General features: G+C 57.3%; 2 protein-coding genes across 14 annotated transcripts; one reads left to right on the forward strand and one right to left on the reverse strand.

The window, feature by feature from the left end:
* Positions 1 to 384: 384 nt before the first annotated feature.
* Positions 385 to 1,150, reverse strand: FAHD1 (fumarylacetoacetate hydrolase domain containing 1). Its single transcript, XM_043561026.1, has one exon. It carries the CDS (start codon positions 1,148 to 1,150, stop codon positions 485 to 487), a length of 666 nt encoding a protein of 221 aa, XP_043416961.1. The 3' UTR covers positions 385 to 484.
* A 155-nt stretch (positions 1,151 to 1,305) lies between these two features.
* Positions 1,306 to 20,072, forward strand: HAGH (hydroxyacylglutathione hydrolase). Of its 13 annotated transcripts, none has more exons than XM_043561015.1 (10): positions 1,306 to 1,435; positions 4,206 to 4,381; positions 4,940 to 5,004; positions 8,911 to 9,028; positions 9,980 to 10,088; positions 12,456 to 12,559; positions 12,839 to 12,940; positions 18,296 to 18,380; positions 19,169 to 19,248; positions 19,744 to 20,072. In XM_043561015.1, the coding sequence occupies exons 2-10, from the start codon at positions 4,262 to 4,264 to the stop codon at positions 19,873 to 19,875; spliced, it is 915 nt and encodes a 304-aa protein (XP_043416950.1). In that variant the 5' UTR covers positions 1,306 to 1,435; positions 4,206 to 4,261; the 3' UTR covers positions 19,876 to 20,072. The 13 variants fall into 13 exon arrangements, with proteins under 13 accessions (XP_043416950.1, XP_043416953.1, XP_043416952.1 ...); XM_043561018.1 differs by lacking the exon at positions 18,296 to 18,380 and adding an exon at positions 1,905 to 2,035 and having other exon boundaries at positions 1,309 to 1,435; positions 19,765 to 20,072; XM_043561017.1 differs by lacking the exons at positions 1,306 to 1,435; positions 18,296 to 18,380 and adding exons at positions 1,442 to 1,713; positions 1,905 to 2,035 and having other exon boundaries at positions 19,765 to 20,072.
* Positions 20,073 to 22,250: the final 2,178 nt, after the last annotated feature.

Below are 22,250 nucleotides of genomic sequence, written 5' to 3' on the forward strand. Positions count from 1 at the left end.
TCTGGAAGCTTCACGAAAACTTTGTTTTTTGTTTTTTTTTCCCAAAAGACAATCGTTCTTTCCATTTCTGGCCCAGCTTTTCGATCACGTTTTCCTGGAAGAGTCCGTCTTCCTTAAGTCATAACACCCAATTAAGTCATATTTAAAAATTATTTCTTGGGGCGCCTGGGTGGTGCAGTCGGTTAAGCGTCCGACTTTAGCCAGGTCACGATCTCGCGGTCCGTGAGTTCGAGCCCCGCGTCAGGCTCTGGGCTGACAGCTCAGAGCCTGGAGCCTGTTTCCGATTCTGTGTCTCCCTCTCTCTCTGCCCCTCCCCCGTTCATGCTCTGTCTCTCTCTGTCCCAAAAATAAATAAAAAAACGTTGGAAAAAAAATAAAAATTATTTCTTATTAAAGCATCATTGCATTTAACAACTTTGCTTGCTTCTTCTGTCCGCCTCCCTTCTCTCCTGAAACTTAAGAAGTCCAGGTGCTTTGCACAGACTCAGTACTCTGGCCTTTCGACCTTAAATCTCATGCTGACGACCCCGTGTATGCCGGCCTGGATCTCATCGTTTTCTTTAACGGGTCCGACTCCCTTTGGCGTCCCGGTCAAGATAATATCTCCTTCTTCCAAGGTCATTATCTTAGAAACGTAGCTGATAATGTAGGGGATGGAAAAGATCATGGAGGACGTGTCACCCTCCTGCCTTAGTTCGCCGTTGACCTTGAGCCAGAGCTTCAGGTTGTGAGGGTCGGGGATCTTCTCTTTGGGCACGAACGCGCTGACGGGGCAGGAGGCCGTGAAGCTCTTGGCGAGGGTCCAGGGCAGCCCCTTCTTCTTGCACTCGTCCTGCACGTCTCTGGCGGTCATGTCCAGGCACAGGGCATAGCCGGCCACGTAGTCCATGGCGGCGGCCTCGGGCACCGCGCGGCCGCGCCTGCCCATTACCACGCCCAGCTCGAGCTCGTGGTGCAGGTTGCGGCTGTAGGCCGGCATGAGGATGGCCGAGCCCTCGGGGGCGTAGGCGGTGGACGGCTTCAGGAAGAGCACCGGCTCGCTCGGCACGGCGCTCTGCATCTCCCTGGCGTGCTCCGCGTAGTTCCTGCCCACGCACACGATGTTCTTTCCCCACTCCCAGAAGCGGGACAACGGCCTGGGGGCTGCCATGTCCCGGCCGCGCGCCCCCGAAGTCACGTGACTCCGCCGGAACCCGGTCACCTGATGCCTACGGCGCCCGGGAGAGAACCAACTACCTCTGAGCGCCGTCCCGTCGGCGACGGCCAGTTCCGCTCTGCGCTCTACCGGGCGCCCGGACTCCTGGCAGCCGCTGTCCAGCAGCTGCCTCGGCCACCGGTCTGGTCCCTGGCGAGAGGCGGAGGCCCTGACGCTGCTCTCCGGTCGCCGCCTCAGCCGCCTCCAGCCGCCTCCAGCCGCCTCCCGGCCGGAGCTCAGGTCCGCCGCTGCCGGGCCGCGAGCGGGCACGGGTTTGGACGCGAGCGCCGATTGGTCGGGGTCCGGGGCAGCGAGACGTGCGCCGATTGGCTGGGGGGCGGGGCAGCGGGCGCCGATTGGCCGCGGCGCGCCTTTGGCGTGTGCAGCCCTCCCGCCCCTCGCGTCGCCGCCGCCGCCGCCGCCGCTGCCGCCGCCCCGGGTCATGGTGCTGGGCCGCGGGCTGCTCGGCCTCCGGAGCGTCTCCGCACTGGGAGCCGCCTGCGCCCTCCGCGGCCTGGGTACGTGGGCCGGGGCTGGCCGGGGTCTGACGAGGCGCGCGCCTGACAGGGGTCGGGGGCGCGGGGACCGGCTCGCGGAGGGGATTCCGCCGGCGTCGGGTCCGGGTAACCGCGGTTAGGCCGCCGCGCCCGCCCGACGGGGGCCGGGGCGCCGGTCCGCCGCGGGCTGACGCTGTTTTCTGTCGACACAGGCTCGTAACCCCCGCGCAGGCAGGCCGCCTGGGGTCGGGAAAAGGCGCCGCGGCGCTTGAGTCAGGCTTGGCGGGGGCTGAAGACAGCGGGGTCACTGGTCAGCTGGGGGTTGCTGCAGGAACTGTGCCCGGTAAGGAGCCTCGCGCCGCCTCCCCGCCCGGGCGGGCCCATAGCCCCGGGGAGCGCGTTCCCGTCTTCTCCTCCAGGAGAAACCCGGGCCACACTATTCCGAGGTGTAGACAAAGGGCACGGACCCGGCGCGGGTCCCGGGAGCCGTGGGAACCTTGACCCCCCCCCCCCCCCCCGAGCCTCTCTTCCTCACCACCCAGCCCTCCAGACTGAGAGGCGTGGGACGCGCCGGCCCAGGGGCCTGCTCCTGCAGCTGTCACAGTCACCGTGTTCCCTCCCGCCTTGAGGGAATGTTTTGACCTTGATCTTGAAATCTCTTTTTCCTTATTCCTGACGTCTCTTGTGGCTGGTGTAGCGGCAGGGGCAGTAGGTTAACCTGAGCCTTTGCAGATGGTTAGTCGTTACCCGAATGACCACACAGCTGTTAGGGACAGGAAGCCAGCCCCTGCAAATCTCAGCCAGCGCTCTCAGGGGTCTGGAGTGGGTGAGCTGTTGCCCTTGCTAAGGGAAGGGCCCCCGGAGACCCTCACCCGACTGTCAGGGCCTCTGGCAGATCGCCTGTCTGGGGCTTGGTTTCGGCTCAGGTCATGATCTCGTGGTTTGTGAGTTCAAGCCCCGGGCAGCCTCTGTGCTGACCGGGTGCAGCCTGCTTGGGCTTCTCTCCCTCCCTCTCTCTGCCCCTCCCCCTGTTCGTGCTTTCTTTTTCCCTCAAAATAAATAAACTGAAAAAAAAAATCCGTATGTTAAAAAGAGAGAGAGAGAGAGAGAGAGAAGCCACTCAAAACAGGTCTCGGGACTTGGCCCCGACTATAGGCTGCAGTCCTGTGCCCTCTGCTTATACACAAGCAAACTGGTTGCAAACCAGTGAGCTGGAAGCATTTCTCAGGCATATAATTTTTGGAAAAGGACTAATGTTTCTGGTGGTGCCTGAAGAAATAATTGTGAGTTCCCCAGGTTCCCCAGGAGAAGCCTCAGCACAGGTTGTAGATAGTGTTCCTTCCCTGGTAGCGCTCCTCTCCCAGCCTGCAGAGTCTTGCTTTAATCCTTTAATCCTGTCACCCCCCCACCCCCACCCCCACCCCACTCTGCTCTGCAGTCCTTCCTGGGCCCTGATAGCACTGGACTTTAGCAGAGGTGGAATATCACAGAAACTGGATGATACAGAAATGTTTGTTTTGCCGAGGGCGAGAAGGGCCGGGGAAATGCCAGCCGCTTGTCAGAGGAAAGGGGAATTGGATACTTGGTGTCCTCTTTAAAGCTGCGGTTCGGCCAGTTTCCCCATGAGCACGCCACCGCCCCTGGGGCCGCGGTCCGTCAGTCAGCTGGTGCTGCCTGTGTTTTGGATCCCTTCCGGGAGAGGCCCCCCCATCCCAGTACCGACCCCAGAATTTCACGGCCGGGTCCTGTCACCTCTAGTGGTGCTGATCTTTTTTTGCGTTAAGACTTAGAGTATTGTGGGCGCCTCTGTGAATTTTTAGGTTGAATAAGTTTGTTGGAAATATCTTGGCACCTGACTCCCTGGTGGAGGATGCTTTTGGCTCTTGCCCTGGCGGGGTCCTGTGGCTCAACAGATGGTGATTCCGTCTCCTGCACACTTGAATCTGGAACCCTGGTGGCCCCTGGTGGGTTTTGGGGATTATCCAGACTTCCAGTTCTGCCCTTTGAAAGTGAATATTGTTCTCTTCAATGGCTGGAGGCCTGGGAGGGGCGGTGAGCCCGTGTGACTGAGGCTCTGTTAGCTGGGCCGCGGGGCACTGAAACGTAGTCCCGCTGGGCATGTGCCCTCGGGCTTCCTCTCTTCCTGGTCTGAGTCAGGTGTGAGCACCCAGAACGAGCGGCGGTCACAGCTGATGGTGGTTTGATCACAGCCACAAGCTGGTCCTTGTGTCCTCTTGGAACCCGCGGGAAAGAAAGTAAGGATCATGGTCTGAGAGAAATGATTTGTGAATATGCACGTGAATAATTTTCTGTACTTTCCTTGCGGATATGGTAAAGTGAGGATATTTTCTTCTTTACCAAAGGAACTCAGAGAAGCAGACACGGCGAGCCTCACGCTCTGTTGCTCGCTGTCACTTCCCCAGGTTGTGGCATCAGGACGCCAGGGCTCCTGTGCCGTGTCAGCCTGGTGCGGCCTCCTGTGGACGCTGACCGGGGCTGCCCTTTGTCTTCAGGTCCGGCCCTGCTGGGCGTCCTTCTCCATCACACGGACTGTAGGAAGAGCTCCACCATGGACCAGGGAACCCTGAGGGTCGAGTTGCTGCCCGCGCTGACCGACAACTACATGTACCTGATCATCGACGGCGAGACCAAGGAGGCCGCCATCGTGGACCCGGTGCAGCCTCAGAAGGTGGGAGGCCCCGGCGCTGCGTGTTTGTCCCCCGCCGGGGTTCCTATCTGCAGTGTCCTCGCGGCTTGGCCGAAGCTAAACCGAAATTAATCCATTTGGTTTTGAAAAACAACTGAACTAGTGTCCGGCCACTCTGCTGTGGGGCGCAAGGCCAGGGAGGGGTGGGGCCGGCAAAGGCTGGGGCGTGGAGAGAAGTGGGTTTCTGTCTGTAAGGTCCCTGGTGGGGGGTGGGGAGCAGGAGCCCCCCTCAGCCTGCCCGCCCTTCCACGAGGCTTGCTGTCCCTCCGCACTGCCTCTGAGGGCGGCGACATCGTCTGGAGGGGCTCAGGTTGTGGCTGGCACGGAGCTGCCACTTGCCGCGTGAGAGAAAAAGGCCACCTTTGCCCTGCGCTGCTGGAGGGGTGTTGGGGGGCGGGGGGGGGGCACAGGCCGGCAGGGTCAGGTCAGGGCCCAGCCCCTCCCGGCAAACCCTGGGTCCCGCTGGGCACCGCCGCAGGCTTTGGAGCCAGTGCTGGGAGCGTGGCCGTGGCCCATGTCTTGTCTCACGTTTGGCTGCAGGTCGTAGAAACGGTGAGAAAGCACGGCGTGAAGCTGACCACAGTGCTCACCACCCACCACCACTGGTAAGCCCTGGAGCCCGAGCTACCTCCACGTCAGTCGAACTGCCTGGGCCTGTATGCCCCAGGCTGGCGTCCGTGGGGGTCGGCACCTGCAGGCTCCCTGGACCCTCCCATAGGCGGAGGCCTGGGGCGTCGGGGTCCCCGGAAGCCGTCCCCTCCCAGCTGTATCCTCTGCGCAGCCGAGGGCTGGCCCCGGAGGGACCGTGAGAGGACTCGAGGGCGCCAGCCTCCGGGCCGCTGCCCCATCGACCTTGGCCCCGGCCACGGGCTCTGCTAACTCCGGGGCTCTGTGGGGAGGACCTCCAGCCGCATCTTTGAAGGCTCTTGGGCTTGTGTGATGGGAGACCGGCTTTGATGTGGGGGAAGAAACTAGTCTAGACATCAGTGTTTTTAAAAGTCAAGCAGGTGTATTTGGAGAGGTTGTGGTTTTTGAAATTTGAAGGGAAAAGGATGAAAGGAGCACTTGTGTTTGGGTTTTAGACCCTCCTGTGGGGTTTTTGAAACTTTTGAGTCCCTTCTCAGCTGGAAAAAAATCTTTATTTGGCTCATTTTCTTTTCTAATTAAGTGCCTGAGGGCAGCCAGCCCCTGACAGCCCATCCCCGAGGCTGCCGCTGCGCTTGAGTCTGCGTGGGGCGTCTTCCCCGTGGGAGTGTCCTGGGCACGTGGGTCGGCCAGAGTTTGCTCCGTGGTGGCACCTTCTCGGTCGATGTAACTAAGCCGCTGAGAGTCTATGGGGGCGTCAGGTGTTAATTCCTGGTGCTGACGGATGGGTTTACTGCCGTGACCTTGGCCGCTGCCCAGCCAGCTGCTCTTTCTGGAAGGTGCCCCGCGGGCTGCGGTCTCTCTCCTGCGCCAAGTAACCACCACATCACTTTTCTGATGTTGCGATGCTCTGAGGTTTTTCATGCGTTTGTGTTGGAACACAAGATCCCAAACTGGGTCTCAGGCTGAGCCCCAGGGCGTAGGCGCCTCCCTCTCTCACTGTCCTCGCTCTCCTCGGTGGAGGTGGAGGTGTTTCTGCAGGTCAGTAGGGGACAGTGCTGGGACGCTGGCCTGTGTGGAGCTGATGTGGGGGAAGGGCCCGCCCCTGTTATCTCTGGGCTTTGCCGTGTCTGGGCCCCCGGAGGACTCCGTAAATAAATGTGTGGTGAGGAGCAGGTGCTCTCTGGCCATCCGCAGCCCTCGCCTTGTCCTGGGAAGGCTGATCTGGTGTTGGGACACTAGCGCTGCTCCGAGGTCAGGGCCCTGGGCTCACGCTGGCGTGGTTCCAGCCCCACAAGGCCAGGGGTGGAACTCTTTTCCTGTTTCTGAAGCGCAGGTCAGGCTGCCCCCATTGAGCACTGGGAGCCCTGGAGGAGTGTCCTGGCTGAGGTTAGAATCCCTTGCAGGGGGGGGTGGGGGGGGAGGGGGGCGTGTGTCCAGGGCTGGCCTGGCCCCAGCTCACCCTCTGCCTCTGCCCGTTTGTGTGTGTGTGTATTTGTTTGTTTGTTTAGATATAAGTTGTTTGTATGTTTTAAAGTTTTTAATATTTTAATTTTTAACATTTTATTTTAGAGAGAGCATGAGTGAGGAAGAGGGCAGAGGGAGAGAGAGAGAGAGAAGAGAGAATCCTATGCAGAGCCCCACAAGGGGTTCAATCCCATGACCGTGAGACCATGACCTGATGAGCCTGAGTCGGGTGCTTAACTGACTGAGCCCCCCAGGCACCCCTAAAGTGTTAATTTTGACTCCAGTTAACGTACAGTGTTACGTTAGCTTCACGTGTACGGTACAGTGATTCAGCAATTCCATACGTCACCTGGAGGTCGTCACGACAAGCGCACTCTTAATCCCCATCCTGTTTCCCCCGCCCCCTCTGGTGACCATCAGTGTGTTCTCTGTAGTTAAGAGTCTGTCTCTTGGCTTGCCCCCCGCCCCCCCCGATTTGTTTTTCCCTTTGCTCGTTTGTTTTATCTCTTAAATTCCACATATGAGTGAGATCACACGGTATTTGTCTTTCTCTGACTTATTTTGCTTAGCATTGTACTTTCTAGACCTATCTGTGTCGTTGCAAACGGCAAGAGTTCATACTTTTTTATGACTAATGTTCCGTTGTGTGTGTGTATGCACATAAATATATCGCATTTTCTTTACTCGTTTATCAGTCAGAGGACACTTGGGCTGCTTCCTTACCTTGGCTGTCGTAGATAATGCTGCTATAAACATTGGGGTGTTCTTGTATCCCTTGGATAGACACCTAGCAGTGCAACTGCTGGGCCGTAGGGTAGTTCTGTTTTTAATTTTTTGAGGGACCTCCATACTTTTCTTCAGAATGGCTGCACCGGTTTGCATTCCCACCAAAAAGGGTTCCCCTTTCTCCGCATCCTCGCCAATGTCTCTTGTTGCCTGAGTTGTTCACGTGAGCCATTCTGACAGGTGTGAGGCGATACGTCATTGTGGTTTTGATTTGCATTTCCCTGATGATGAGTGATGTCGAGCATTTTTTCATGTGTCGGTTGGCTGTCTGGATGTCCTCTTTGGGGAAGTGTCTATTTGTGTCTTTTGCCCATTTCTTCCCTGGATTATTTGTGTTTTGGCCTGGACGGTCCCCTAAGTCAGGAGCATCACAGGCACATCAGTTTGATAAGTTCTTTATAGATTTTGGATACCAACCCTTTATCTCATATGTCATTTGCAAATATCTTCTCCCATTCTGTGAGTTGCCTTTTAGTTTTGTTGATTGTTTCCTTCGCTGTGCAGAAGCTTTTTATCTTGATGAGGTCCCAATTTTTGCTTTCGTTTGCCTTGCCTCCAGAGATGTGTGTAGTAAGAAGTTGCTCTGATTGACGTCAAAGAAGTTACCGCCTGTGTTCTCCTCGAGGATTTTGATGGCTTCCTGTCTTCATTTAGGCCTCTCATCCATTTTGAGTTTATTTTTGTGTCTGGTGTAAGAAATTGGTCCGGGTTCATTTTTCTTCATGTTTGCTGTCCAGTTTTCCCAGCACCACTTGCTGAAGAGACTGTCTTTATTCCATTGGACATTCTTTCCTGCGTGGTCAAAGAGGAGTCGGCCATCTGTTTGTGGGTCCATTTCTGGGTTCTCTGTCCTGTCCCATTGATCTGAGTGTCTGTTCTTGTGCCAGTCCCATATTGTCTTGATGAGGACAGCTTTGTGATACAGCTTGAAGTTTTGGCTTTCCTCTTCAGGGTTGCTTTGGTTATTCGGGGTCTTTTGTGGATCCATACAGATTTTAGGATCGTTTGTTCTAGCTCTGTGAAGGATGCTGGTGTTATTTTGATAGGGATTGAATTAAACGTGTAGATTGCTTCGGGTAGTATTGAAATTTTAGCGATTTTGTTTTTCTACTCCACTTCTTGCAAACGCTTTTGTTCAGTGTATTATAGTTTTCAGAGTACAGGCTTTCATCTCCTTGGCTAGGTTTATTCCTGGATATCTTATTCTTTTGGGTGTAACTGTAGATGGGCCTGTGTGCTCAGAGCAGCGGGTCCCAAACTGGGACGAGGGGGCCTTTGAAACTCCCGCTGTGCCAGCCGCCCCCCGGCCAACGGTGTCAGGAGCGGGGCAGGAGCCAGGACTTGGTGCTTCTTACAGATCCTCTGGCTACTCTTATGTGCCCAAAGCTTGGGAGCTGGGGGCTTGGGGATTATCCAGGTGTTTGTGATTTGGGTCGGTCGCTCCAGAAGCTTCTCCCGCAACAGGGCAGGGGCACAGAAGTGCCTCGTTTGGGAATGGCGTATCTGAGAGCGTTCTTTTCAGTGGAGCCAAATGACACTGAGGCCAGTTTCCTGTGTTGGGAGATGCGTTCCCGCTTCTGAGAAGGTAACCAGGAAAGAACATCTGGTCGGGGTTTAAAAGCAAGCGGGCCCCTCCCATGAGCAGGAGCCCAGGTCTCCTTTCCAACTTCCAGGGACCACGCTGGTGGGAACGAGAAGCTGGTCAAGTTGGAGCCTGGGTTGAAGGTGTGTGGGGGCGATGACCGGATCGGGGCACTGACTCACAAGGTCGCGCATCTGTCCACACTGCAGGTGAGCGTCGAACGAATGGAAAGCACTCGAACGTGGTTGGCCTCTTAAAGGGGCGGGCTGTGGCAGGGACACTTGCCCTGCTCCTGGCAGTTCCCTCCCCTACCCAGGGGCCCAGAGGGGACCTCGAGGGCTAGGGATCGGAGGCAGCATAACCTGCAAATGGGTGGAGGGCCTCTCGGGGCCGCCTAGGCCTGCACGGTCCCCGGTGTCAGGAGCATCACAGGCACGTCAGTAGGCTGATGGTCCCGGCTGCGGGGAGAGGCTGCCAGGCAGGGTTTTGAGACCGTTGGGGAAGTGGAAAAACAGAGCACGCACGCATCAGGTTCTCACATCCGCGTCACGTCTCTTGGAAGTGATGACGATGTGCGGTTAAGTGAGGGGACGTCCCTCTCCTAGGAGACTCAGCTGGAGGCTTTAGGGGCGATATGTCAGCGCGTGTGCGACTCCAGGTGTGTGTGCACAGGACACGCTGCGGACAGGCGCACCGTTAGCATTTGGTGATCGGGTAAAGGTCACAGAAGTTCCTCTTTTTTTCAGTTTTTTGGTAGGTTTGAAAGTTTTTTTTAAAGTTGGCAGTGGGAGACAGAGAAGGAAAACCAAACGGAAGGTCAAGTACTTAAGAAGGAAAGCTAGCTTTTCTAGCACGACACCTGGTTCAAATTTGGCCCGATGTTGAGGAAGAAAGCAAAAGAAGCCCCTTTGCTTTTGCACACCAGCAATACCAGGTTGCAGGGTGCGCCTCGCCTCTGGGGCGCCCTCGAGGTCGGGGTCCCACGGTCACCGGCGAGATCTGTGTCCTGCTCAGTGGAGCAGTGGTGATGGAAGCCGCGCTCTCCTTGGGGCGTTGAGGGTCTGAGGGGGAGTCCGTGGGATCGGTGGTCCACCTCCTGGGAGCCCGTGGGCGAGTTCGCGGCGTGCAGGGAGCCCATGCCAGTGCGTGCTTCCTTTAAGGTGGGGTCTCTCAACATCAAGTGCCTGTCGACACCGTGCCACACTTCCGGCCACATCTGCTACTTCGTGAGCAAGCCCGGGAGCTCTGAGCCTCCTGCTGTGTTCACAGGTGAGGAGTGTTCTGATGTGCGTGCTGGGGCGGGGTGCACTTTAAAAGACCCCCGTGACTTAGGCTTGTCCGAGAGCTCGGGGCAGAGAAGCGGAGCGTTTCCGGCCAGGCTTCCCGAGCAGGGCTGTGGCAGGGGGCCGCAGGGGGCCTGCAGCCCTGGGGGCAGAGCACGGGAAGGCCGCTGTTTGGATGCACCCCCGGCCTCGGCCTGCGTGAGTGGCCGGCAGGTAGGCCTTTCCAGCAGTCGAAGGGGCTTTTCCCTTTGGAGAGAAAGTGAGAGAATGTTGCTGCTGATGGGGGAGCCGGTGAGGACCGGAGCGGCAGAGCGTATCAGCCCCAGCCTCGAGCAGGCCCTGCGGCGGCCAGAGGCAGCGTGGGGGCCCAGAGCGGCTCTGCAGCCGGGCGGGTGCGTGTGGGGATCCGGGTGGGGACCCATGTCGGCTCTGCGGCGGGGCTCAGTCAACAGCCACGTGCGGCGCGGGTGACATGAGACGTTAACTCGGGGAGATCACAGACGGAGCGTGGGGTGCACGGGGCCTCTGGGACCTCCACGGTGCTCGTGAGCCCCTCTTCCCCCATCGAAGCCGACTTTAAAGACTGCGGCCGTTCTCAGTGTTTTCGGTGGTGCAGCAGCAGGACGTGTGGTCCCTGGGGTGACCCCGAGTTCGGGCTGTGCAGCCCTGAGCTCGCTCTGGGCCTCGCCCGCCTGTGCGGGGGCAGGTGGGCACCGGGCCCGGGAGAGTCTGCGCCCCTGTCATTGCTGCGTCGGGTGGGTCCTTGGACGTCAGTCTGCGCATCTGCCGGGTGGGCTCTTGGGGGTTGGAGTGAGGCGGGTCCCTCGGGACGGCACAGAGGGGAGAAGCCGTGTCCCCGCCTTGGAAGGCGGGTCTGCCTGCGCAGAGACCCCGGTCTGAGCCCAGGCCCATGCGGTGCGTGTGTCCTCCATGAGACCACGGCCGGCGGGGGTGTGTTGTACGTGCCAAGTCACGTGTGCCCGCGCGGCGCAGCTCAGGTGTCCGCGGCACGGACGGTGAGGACTCAATGTGTGGGAACCGGGACGTCTGGCAGGTCCTGGTGTGGAAATAGGGGAAGGCCGGGCCCCCGAGTCTCCTGTTCCTGTGTGCAGCCCGGCCTCCTCTGTGGTCTCTCTGGCTTCTAGCTGGTTCTGACTCACCCTTCCTGGTGGGGCTGTTCAGGGGCACAGCCCAGTCCTGACCCCACTAGGATGTCCTGTCGTCTTGTGGGGACAGTGCTGCACCACACTGTGATGGCCCCACGGTGGCACCCTGGTCCTGGGTTGTGGTCCCAGCGGCCCCCCCACCCCCACCTCGGGGAAGAGTCTGGCCTGCACTGATGGAGGAGGACTCCCCGCCACCGGGGCCTGGAGAGCAACGGTGCCTGAGCCCCCGCTTGGCACGGAGCCCTTCTCAGGGAGGACCCAGGGCGGGAAGCAGCAGCCCACAGAGCCTCAGTGGGGGTCAGGAGCAGGGGTGTCAGGAGGAGGGGAGTCAGGAGGAGAGGTGTCAGAAGGAGGGCCAGGAGGAGGGGTATCTGGAGGAGGGGTGTCAGGAGCAGGGGTGTCCGGAGAAGGGTCAGAAGGAGGAGGGTCAGGAGCAGGGGTGTCTGGAGGAGGGCCAGGAGGGGAGTCAGGAAGAGGGTGGAGGCGGGTCAGGAACAGGGATGTCAGGAGGAGGGGACGCCCCTCTAAAGGGCTGAGGCAGGAAGGGGGTCTGTGAGGCGGCAGGCTCGGGTCTTGAGGGCTCGGGTGGTGGCCAGTGGAATCCCGGGGGTTCTATGGGCTGGCACTGCCGCCCAGGATGAGAGGAGACTTGGGGAGGGGCCCTGGCTGGGTCAGTCCGTGGGGCACGTGACTCTCGGTCTCGGGGTTGTGAGTCGAGCTCTACATTGGGTGCAGAGATTACTTAAGAAAAGAAAAAACAACCCCCACACAATTTTAAAGAAGTAAAAAGAAAAAATAGGCGCCTTAGGGAGGTGGGCCTGGGAGGGCTGCTGGGCGGGTGGGGACAAGGGCTGGCGGGGGGGTCTCGGCGCTATGGGGACAGGCTAGGACAGTGAAAGGAGGAGTCGGGAGACCCTAAGGGGTGGGTTTGAGCCGCTGCTGGCGGGACTGGTAGTGCCAGTTAGCGAGACTTGACGGGAGAGGTTGGGGCACGGGAGCCGAGAGCTGGGCGTCTCTCTGGGTCCAACCTGGCAGTTGGGGGTGGCCCATCGGGGTCTGGTAGAGGCCGGCTGTGGGTACAGCCATGAACGCTTGGTGTCCAGTGTAGCTCAGGAGCTGGCCACCAGCCCCTCAGGGGGTGTCCTGCCGGCAGCCCCCCACTGCTCCGTGGCTGTCCCGTTTTGCAGGCGACACCTTGTTCGTGGCTGGTTGTGGGAAGTTCTACGAAGGGACAGCGGACGAGATGTACAAAGCCCTGCTTGAGATCCTGGGCCGGCTCCCTCCAGACACGGTAGGTGGGGCCCCACGGAGCGAGGTCCTCACCTCCCGCCCGTCCTGTCCCCCGTGTTGGGAAGAGTGGGAAGGCAGAGGCATTTCCTCTGGAAGCGTGGCTTTTCTTGTACTATTTATTGCTGTTTAACGTACACGCGAGAAATGCCCGTTGTCCTCAGGGACACCTCGGTGCGTGTCGCTAAAAGGACCTGGCCCAGAGCCCCGCATGCGTGTCTGCGAGGGCTTTGAGGACAGATCACGGAGACTCTCTGAACTCACAGTTTGGTGTTCTCCTCAGAGAGTGTACTGCGGCCACGAATATACCATCAACAACCTCAAGTTCGCGCGCCACGTGGAGCCCAACAATACTGCCATTCAGGAGAAACTGGCCTGGGCCAAGGTGAGTGGGGCGCCCCGGGCGGGGGTGCGTCCGCGGGTCCGTGACCCCGAAGTGCCTCTCTGGGAGCAGCGCTGTCAGGGCGCGGTGTCCAGTGTGGGCAGAGGGCGCTCCTCCTGGCCGGCAAGCCAGTCTGGTCTCGGAGCGGCCCTCCTGGAACTCCGCGAGGAAGGCCCAGTTCTCTGGTTAACGTCCTTTCTGACACAGTGGGGCTGGGTTGGGCCTGGGAGTCCGCATTTCCAGCAGGTGCCCGGGTGAGGCCGGCGCCGCGGGTCCCTGATCTGTGGCCCACGTCCTGAGCACAGGGTAGGGGGGACCGTGAGTGAGCACCTCCGCCTCCCGTTTGGGGAAAGCGCACCTGCCGGCCAGCGGCGGGATTTGCCCCAGAGGCTGCTAGTCGGGAAGGCATTGATTTCCGTGGCGACCCCTAGGGGTGCTCAGAGGTGTGGCTGCAGGGGTGGCTGCTGCAGGTGGGTGGGCTGAGGGAGGTGCCCCTGGACTTGGGGGCCCTTCCCCATCCGGTGGCTGACGGGTGTCAGTAAGCCACACCTGGAGGCCTCAGGTGCCGCTCGGCCTTCTGCTCCGTTCATGACCAGTGCTACTTTGGAGTTTTTTTTTTTTTTTTTAATTTTTTTTTTTTTCAACGTTTATTTATTTTTGGGACAGAGAGAGACAGAGCATGAAGGGGGGAGGGGCAGAGAGAGAGGGAGACACAGAATCGGAAACAGGCTCTAGGCTCCGAGCCATCAGCCCAGAGCCCGACGCGGGGCTTGAACTCACGGACCACGAGATCGTGACCTGGCTGAAGTCGGACGCTTAACCGACTGCGCCACCCAGGTGCCCCTGGAGTTTTGTTTCTTAATATATCACCTGTTTTTTTGAGCATCTTTATCAGGTTTTGGGCACGGGCTCACAAAATAACACCCGTAAGACTTCAGATGCTACCTTTATCACTTGGTCAACATTATCCCTTTTTTTTCGCAGTGCACTTAGGCGAGTATTTTAGTGATCTCCCCGAACTCACCCTGTGTATGTACCACACGTACTGTTCCCTTTCATTTAGTAATGGGTCCTGCTGCTTTTTCCATAGCAATCTATTCATACTGAACTAATTCGCTTCGTAGTTACCTACTTTTATTAAAAATTTTTTTAAGTGTTTATTTTTGAGAGTGAGAGAGACCGAGTGCGAGTGGGGGAGGGGCAGAGAGAGGGGGAGACACAGAATCTGAAGCAGCTCCAGGCGCTGAGCGGTCAGCACGGAGCCCGACGCGGGCCTCTAACCTACGTGGGGCTCCAGTCATGACCTGAGCTTCACTGAGCCCCCCAGGCGCCCCCGTGCACATTGCACTAATTTGCTTCATAGTTATCTACTTCTAAAAGACTAATCTTAACTGAGGATACTTTCCATTTGATAAAACATACCTGTGTTGAGTGAGCAGTGCGCGGTTTGATGACTTTTGACAGTATGTGCCCCTGTGTGAGCCCCCCACCCCCAGTCGAGATTCAGAGTCTCCCTTGTCACTCTGCTTTCACCCCCCAGCTGCAGCTCGGCTGTCACGTAGGTCACTCTGTTCTGGAGTCTCAGAAACAGAGCCGTAGAACACTGGCCGTGTCTGGCTCTTCAGCTCAACGTCACTGGAGATTCATTCCCGTTCTTGGTTTCCGAGCGGTGCGCTGTACTGCAATTTGTTTATCCGCGGTGGATGGACTCTTGGGTCGTTTCCAGCGTTTTGCTATTGTAAACAAAGTTGCCGTGAACCTCTGTGCGCACGTCTTTGTGTGAACACAGGTTTCCCGGTGTGTGGGTACAGACCTGGGGCAGCGGGGCCCGGCCGCCTGAAGTGTACGTTTAACTTTGAAGAAGCTCCCGAGCCTCTTGGCCCGCCCTCTGGGGACGTGTAAGCCCCAGGGGCTCCCCGTGCATAGGTATCGCCGACGTTTTCAATTTCAGCCGTTCTAATAGGCGTGTAGCCGTGTCTCCCTGTGGTTTTAAAGTTTCCGTTGCTCTGGTGGCTGTCGGCCTCTTACAGGCCCTCTTTTGTGAAATGTCTGTTCAAATCTTTGGTCCATCTGAAAAACTGAACTCAGTTGCAAGAATTCCTTATGTATTCTGCAAACACGTCTTTACCAGATACATATCACAAAATTTTCACCCGGTCTGTGGCCTGCCCTTTTATTTTAAGTGTCTTTTCCGGAATAAAAGTTTACACTTTTGATGAAGTTCAGTTTGTGGATATTTTCTCTTTACACCCTTTGTGTCCTAAGAAATCTTTGCACACCCCTTGCCGCCAAGACTCTGTGCTGTGTTTTCTCCTGAAAGTTGTATGGTCTCAGTTCTTAGAGTCATTCAGATTTATACTTAGGCCCGTGATCCTGCTCGTATCGACGTCGGTGTCCGTGTGAGGTCGGGGTGCGAGTGCATTTGCTTTGGCCAGCTGACATCCTACTGCACAGCACCATTTGTTGGAAAGATCGTCCTTTCCTTGTTGGATTACCTTGGCGTCTTTGCTAAGTAAAACGGACAGTGCAGGCGTGAGTCACCTCTGGACCCTCCTCGCTGTTCCGTGGGTCTCTGGGCTTCTCCTCCATCCATAGCAGATGGTCTCAGTTACCGTAGCTTGTGGTAAGTCTGGGAATCAGGCTGTATGAATCCTCCAACTGTGGTCTTTTTTTTTTAAATTGGTTTTGGCTCTTTGAAGCGCTTTGCATTTCCATAGAAATTTTAGGATCTTGTTAATTTTTACAAAAAAGTCAGCTTGGCTTTTGATTGGGACTGTGATGCAACAAAAGATTTGGAGAACTGAGATCTTCACAGTATTGAGTCTTTTCATGAATATACTGTCGCTTTCCGTTTACTGAGGTCATCAGTTCCTCTCGGCAGTCTTTTATAATCTTCGTTGCTAAAGAAGCCGTGCGGGTTGTCAAATGTGTCCTTGAGTACTTCACATTTTTGTATTTGGCTGAAAATGTTGTTGAAGTCTTCAGCAACACAGATGATACTTGTTTGATCTTGTATCGTGACCTTGCTAAGCTCCCTTACTCTAGCGTCTTTTTCGTAGATTCCTTAGCACACAATCACGTCATCGGCTAAAGAGACACTTTTCTTCCTTCTTTTCCGATCGATGTGCCTCTTATTTACTTTGTTGGCCTAATCACCCCGGCTGCGGTCTCCGGTACGATGCCGAATAGAGACGGTGGGAGCGGACACCTCTGCTTTGTTCCCGGTCTCGGCGGGGAAGCATTCGGTGTGTCACCCGTACGTTAGCTGCAAGTTTTTTGTGATCTTTCTTAGGTTGAGGGCGTTCCCTTCCATTCCTGGTTTTCTGAGAGTTTTAATCACGAGTGGGTGTTGAATTCTGCAAACTGACTTTTTCTCTAGTGTGTAACCATATTCTGTTTTTACTGTTAATATGGCGGGGTACATCGATTGGTTTCATTTTTTTTTTTTAATTTCTTTGGAGAGAGAGGCGGAGAGAGAGGCAGAGAGAGGCTCCGTGCTGATGCGGGGCCTGATCCCACGAGCTGTGAGACCATGACCTGAGAAACCGAGAGTCGGGTGCTTAACCGGCTGAGCCCCCCGGGTGCCCCCTCAGTTGGTTTCAAATGTTAAACCCACCTTGCTTTCTAGACAGACTTTGTCATGCTGTGTTACGCTGCCACAGTCCCTCTGTGTCTGTGTTCACAAAGGATATCGGCCTGTAGTTTTACTTTCTTGTAACGTGTTTGGTCTTAGTACTGGGGCATCGCCGGCCTCATTACGTGACTCGGAAGGTGTTTCCTCGTATTTTTTGAAAGAATCTTTCTGTGATACTATTTTTTCCTTTAATGTTAGAATTCACCATTGGAACCATCTGGACGTTGAATTCTCTTTGTGGAAAGATGTCGTCGTCGTTAGAAGTGGTGTCTGTCTTTTGCGTAGGGCTCTTAGATGTTTGCATCTCCTCGAGTCCATTTTGTTAGCAGCTTCTGTCTTTCAAGGAACTGTGTACATTTTGTCAAGGTTTTCAGATTTGTTGACGGTTTTCATGCTGTCTTTCTCGAGTGTCAACTTTGTGGTGGTATAGTTCGCATGTGATAAACCGCATCAGTTTCAAGTGGAGGGCCGAGTGAATTCTGGCAGATCAACTGACACCACTGAAACGACGACCATTACGATGAAGACACAGAACGTTCCACCACCCCCGAAAGGCTTCTTCACGCCTCACTGTCTTCGCGGCTCCGGACACCTACCGATCCGCTGGGTGCCCTAGAGCTGTTGCGGTTTTTAGAATTTCGTGTAAACGGAAGGTACCTTATGCACGGTCTCCTGTTCACTCAGCAGCAGGATTCGGAGGTGCACCCCTGCTGCTGCGTGTCAGGAGTTGATTCCTTTTCACCGCCGAGCAGTATTCCATTGTTGGGTTTATCCGTTCCCCTGTCCGTAGACGTTTGTGCTGTTTCCGGGTGTCGGCTGCCGTGAACCTCTGCGCACAGATCCGTGTGCGACACACCCTTTCGTCTCTCTCGAGTAAATACCTAGGAGTGAAACGGGTAGGTGGTAGCGGTGTACGTTTGACGTGTAGAGAAAGTGCCTAGTTGGCTTCCTAAGTGGCCGTCGCTTTACATTCGTGTCAGCCGAGTGTGAGAGTGCCACTCGTTCCACAAGCTCGCCCGCCCTCGGCATCGTCACGCGTTGTGGTTTTAGTCATTCTAGTGGGTACGTAGTGCAGTCGCGTTGTGGTTTTAGCCGCGTTTCCCTAGTGTCTCAAAACATCGAGCGTCTTTTTATGTGCTTACTGGCCATTTTGTGAACTGTGTGTTCAAATCTTTTGGCCATTTAAAAATTTGAACTAATTTCCGATCACAAGAGAATTTTGTAAGTATATGCTGGACGCAAGTCCTCTGTCGGCTGGTTTCTCTCGTTCTGTGGATTGCCTTTTATTTTTTTGACAATGTTTTTTGAAGAGCAAACATTTTTAATTTTGATAATCAAGTCCAGCACATTAACTTTTTTATGGTTCATACTTTTTGTCTCTTATCTAAGAAATATTTGCTTTACCCAAGTTCAAAAAACATTAAAAAAGTTTTTTTTTGACACTTATTTATTTCTGAGAGAGGGGCAGAGAGAGAGAGGGAGACACAGCATCCGAAGCAGGCTCCAGGCTCTCAGCTGTCAGTACAGAGCCTGATGTGGGGCTCGAACTCATGAACCCTGAGATCGTGACCCGAGCTGAAGTCGGACATTTAACCAGGCGCCCCAGCACTCGTTTTAATAGATAATCTACAAGGTGATGACCGTGTATGGTCCTCTGACTATACGTGTCAAGACGTGTTTTAGAATTATCCTTAGAAGTGTTAACTTGTTTCCTTCCCTCATAGGAGGTGGAGAAGGAATTCTCAGGAGGAGTGAATACTGGAGGAAGCAGGGAATATTCTAAAACACCCAGCTTGTTTTCACCAGAAGGGGAGGATCAGAGATTAGCGACAAGCCTTCATCTTGACCTCCCGCCAGACCCCTGCTTGGCATCCCACCAGCGGTTGAAGGATCATCTCTTGCCACCACTGGTCACGTTTGGGGGTGGCACTGGGACCCTCGGGTCTGAGGGCCCTGCGTGTGGGTGCCGACAGGTGCTGTCCAAGCTCTGACCCTGTGGCCCTTGAGATCAGCCCGGCAGAAGAAGGGCAGGGGCCGCAGGGAGGGCGGAGACCCCCAGCTGCCAGCTGACGTCCCGCACAGGTCCGTACAGGAGTGACCAGTGGGCCAGATGGTGCTGATCAGGAGTGAAACCATCCCGACTGGAGGGCTCGTCCTGGGTTTTTCTCCAGGGGAGCCTGTGACGAGAGCTTGCCGCCTTCTAGAGGGGCTGTGAGCCCAGGGCAGGGACCACGGGCACCTGTCACCTCGCTCTTGCAAGCAGTGAGCTGTGCGTGGCCCATGACTGGTCTCGGTGCAGGGCTGGTGGTGTTTTCTTCTGCGTTTTTGCTGGTTATTTTATCATGTAAAACACACACTTCATATCAGCGTAAAAGTTTTCGCGTCCCCTTCCACTTCCAGGACAGCAAGGGGAGAAGGGACAACTCGTCGGTGGTGGCCGGGACACTCGCGTCTCCACAGCGGGAAGGGGCCCGTCCTTGCACTGACCTGACCCCGTTCACTTTGCCTTCTGAGTTGGATGGTATTTTAAGATTAGAAAGTACTGTGAAATGTTCCTTTAGACGTTTCCGTGTTCACGTGACCTCTGTCCTCCGCAGGAGAAGTACGGTATCGGGGAGCCCACAGTGCCGTCCACCATCGCGGAGGAGTTCACCTACAACCCGTTCATGAGAGTGAGGTAAGGGGCGTGGGCACCTCTGGGTCGCCCTCGTGCCGCCGGCGGGGGCCCGCTCACCAGTCCCTGCAGCTCCCGGGTGGCTCAGGCGACGCCACGGGGTCTTAGCAAGTGCCCTGAGCCTAGGAAGCAGGCGGCTTTGTCAGGGGTGCTCTCCTTACACGTGGCCAGGGTGTGGGGTCCTTTCTGACACCGCAGTCAGGATCCACGCGTGGGCAGGCACGGTCCCCGGGAATCTCGTGGAGCTCTGTCACCGGGGCGCTGCCGGGAGCCAGCGTGGAGTCCGTGTCCCCCGTCTTCTGGGTCACTGGCAGGACGGCTTGGCCAGCAGGCCTTCTACCGTTAGGAACACGCGAGTCGGCCGTTAGTGCCGGCCTTTCGTTTCGAAGAATGTCCCGACTTCTGCCTGCTCTTTTCTTCCCTGGGGCCCCGGGACCCCGGGACCCCGGGGGCCCTGGGGCGGGCGGTGGGCCGGGGGGCACCACGTGCGGCCTGCAGCCTGGCCTTCGGCTTCCGCAGGGAGAAGACGGTGCAGCAGCATGCCGGCGAGACGGACCCGGTGACCACCATGAGGGCCATCCGCAAAGAGAAGGACCATTTCAAGGTGCCCCGGGACTGAGGTGGCCGTAGGGCCTGGGGCGCCCGTGGCCGCTGCCGCCTTCAAGCACATTTTGGGTGTTCAGATGTTTTAGGTGGATTTCCTGCCAGGAGTGCAGGAAATTCAATCTTGGCTTAATTTTAAACTAATTTCAGAGCCCTTTGCCCGTGTTATCAGATGTTCTAATGCATATTTATAAGAGAAGTCTAGAAAGTGTATTATTCCCCGATGCTCTGCTTGCGGACTCTCTGTTCTCTCTGGCTTTCGGTGGGGCCCTGGTCCTCGCCGTGTGAGCCCCACATGGTGCCCTGTGAGAGCCGGCCCCCTCCCCGCCCCGTGCCCCCCAGAGCAGGACGCCTGGGGGACGGCGTCGCCCTCACCTCCTTCTCTGGTGGGTCCTGTGGCGTCCTCTTCACAGAGCCGTTTCCGTGTGGACGTGGAGTAGAACCCCAGCCCCGCCTGGGGCACCGGCCTGGGCCGGGGCAGTGAAGGGTTCGTTGACACAGCGTTTCTGTGCTTGGGGCCTCCGCCCTGCGATGCCCCGATCCCTGGGTGCCTGGTCCTGGGCCGCCCGCAGGGACAGGCGTGGACACTGTGCCTCATGTGGATGAAGGAACTCTCCGATGCGACCGTCGGCACCTTGCCGCCCCGCTGAGGGTTGATCGACCTGGCCCCCCTGCAGGGAGAGGCCCCCATCACCTTCCCCCTGGCCGAAGTGCGGGGAGGCCGCGTCCCTGACCTGCGTGTCCTTGTCCTGAGTTCCCTCTGCTTTTGCCGGAGGAAACCCCGAAAGCCGCTGTCCCAGGCAGCGGCCATTTCCTTAGCCAGCCGCCGCAGGCCAGACCCGGGCTGGGGGAGCGGGGCGGGCTCTGGCTGCACCGAGCCTCAGCCCAGGTGGGGGTAGCAGGAGGACCCAGAGGCGGGACGGGGAGGGACGAGGCTCGGGGCCCAGCCGGGGGCAGGACGGGCTGCTCACGTGTGCACCCGGAGGTCTTCCCGGTTCAGATCCGACCTCCTCCGCTCGGCTCTGCCCTGTGACGCACGGCGCCTGAGGCCCTGCCTGCCCCACCGTCTCCTGCTGGACAGCCCACGGTTAGTGCTTCTCGTCCAGCTGAGGTTGTCTCCCGCCACTCTCCTCAGACGGCCTCCGGTCGCCAAGGACCTGTCCAGGTCCTGGCTCTGCAGCTGCCCGTGTGGCCATGGTGCCGTGCGGCCGGGGAGCAGTCACCCTTGTCCAAAGAGGATGCCTTAGGTGGAGCCTCAGCCCCCTGCACCCCCAGGTGTGTCAGGGAATGGGGTTTCTGTGGGTCCTTCTAGATGCTTCATTTTGTAGCTCTGTACTGCTAACTGGGCGTAGTGGCGTGGGCGTCTCAGGATGCGTCGTGGTGCTTTGCGAGGCCTGTCGGTACCGGAGAGTGCGGGTATCCGGTGTGGCCCTCTGCTGTGCCCCCTCCGGCCGGGCCCTGTGCGTGAGCAGTTCTCGTGTAGTCAGGGACCCCACGGCCACCGCCTCCCCAACCCACCTCCCCCCAACGGGGATGTGTTTCCTTAGTTTGCGTGTTACCGACTGCACATTCAGATGCCAAAGAAGAGAAATAAATGTTTCTGAAATGTACGAACACAGAAGCGCGTCCCTGCACCCGGCCTCTCCCCACCCCGGGAACCCCGGATAGCAACTCCCTTTGCACGTGTTGTCCTTGGTGGTGGGACCTGCTGGGCCACCCCCACTGGCTCTTGGGCTGTGGTGCGGCTCAAACGCTCTCACGTGGGCCCCAGCTGGCCGTGGAGGATGGGCACTTCCACGCGGGAGAGTGTGTTGGCCCATCTGGTGGAGGAGTCTTGTCCGCCGCACGAGGGTGTGGACCGCCCTGGGGCTGCTCCGCGGGCGTCGTGTGTGCTGGCGTCTGTGGCCCCCCAGGAAGCGAGCGGGGCACTCCGTGGAGGCTGCACAAGAACCGGCGGGGACGGGGGAGGCTGGCCGTGTGCGTTTCCGACCCCGGGCTGCCTCTCCTCGGGCTTCTGGCCAGTGTCCTGCTGGCTTTGCTCCTCGCCGACCTTCCCCGTTGAGGGTCAGCCGCGCTCCGGTCACACGTGTTTGAGTTGGTTGCTCCGCACTCTGTCGTCTTATTGAAGAAATCTTTGATGGAGTCAAGTTCGTGTCTCCTACTTTCCATGCTCTGCTGCCCTCCTGGTTACGTGCTTGCTTCTGACACTCGTGTTTGTAATTCACGTGAAGATGCTGTTATGCCGGCGGTCGGTGGTTTGCCTCCCTGGAGGCACTTTACGTCCCCCCTGCTCGTCTGCACCGCCAGCCCGAGAGCCCGCATCCGGGGGTGCAGACCTGTTCTGAGGCCCCACATTCCCCCTTACTACAGCTTTAGAATAAGTCTTCGTTTCTAGGAAGGGA

This window comes from Prionailurus bengalensis, chromosome E3 (assembly GCF_016509475.1).
Source record: "Prionailurus bengalensis isolate Pbe53 chromosome E3, Fcat_Pben_1.1_paternal_pri, whole genome shotgun sequence".
NCBI classification, from domain to species: domain Eukaryota; kingdom Metazoa; phylum Chordata; class Mammalia; order Carnivora; family Felidae; genus Prionailurus; species Prionailurus bengalensis.